Below are 223 nucleotides of genomic sequence, written 5' to 3'. Positions count from 1 at the left end.
TCTCTTTCTTTCTTCTTCCTCCTACTCAATAAACTACAAGAGAAGAAGAAGATGGACGCGTTTCCAGTCTGTTTGCAGGTTGATCTTCTCTTCTCGAACTTTTCTTTCTCTTCATCCTTTGTCCGTTCTTTCGTTTTTTATACTGTCTCATCTTCTTTTCTTCGTCTTTGGTCGACGGGAGATCAAAGGGGAAATTGGGCGGGCGAGCGGGCGGACGATGATT

At 43.9% G+C, this 223-nt stretch overlaps 1 protein-coding gene across 1 annotated transcript; it reads right to left on the bottom strand.

The window, feature by feature from the left end:
• CSUI_007862 (uncharacterized protein) lies at window positions 1-216 on the bottom strand (the record flags this gene model as incomplete). The annotated part of the gene is made up of 1 exon (XM_068068005.1): window positions 1-216. A coding segment is annotated over one exon (189 nt), but the record flags the coding sequence as incomplete, so codon positions are not given.
• Between the last annotated feature and the right edge of the window lie 7 nt (window positions 217-223).

Source organism: Cystoisospora suis (assembly GCF_002600585.1).
Source record: "Cystoisospora suis strain Wien I chromosome Unknown contig_4231, whole genome shotgun sequence".
Lineage (NCBI taxonomy): Eukaryota > Apicomplexa > Conoidasida > Eucoccidiorida > Sarcocystidae > Cystoisospora > Cystoisospora suis.
The sequence above is the reverse complement of the archived record's forward strand: the minus strand, read 5'-3'. Positions and strand labels throughout refer to the sequence as shown.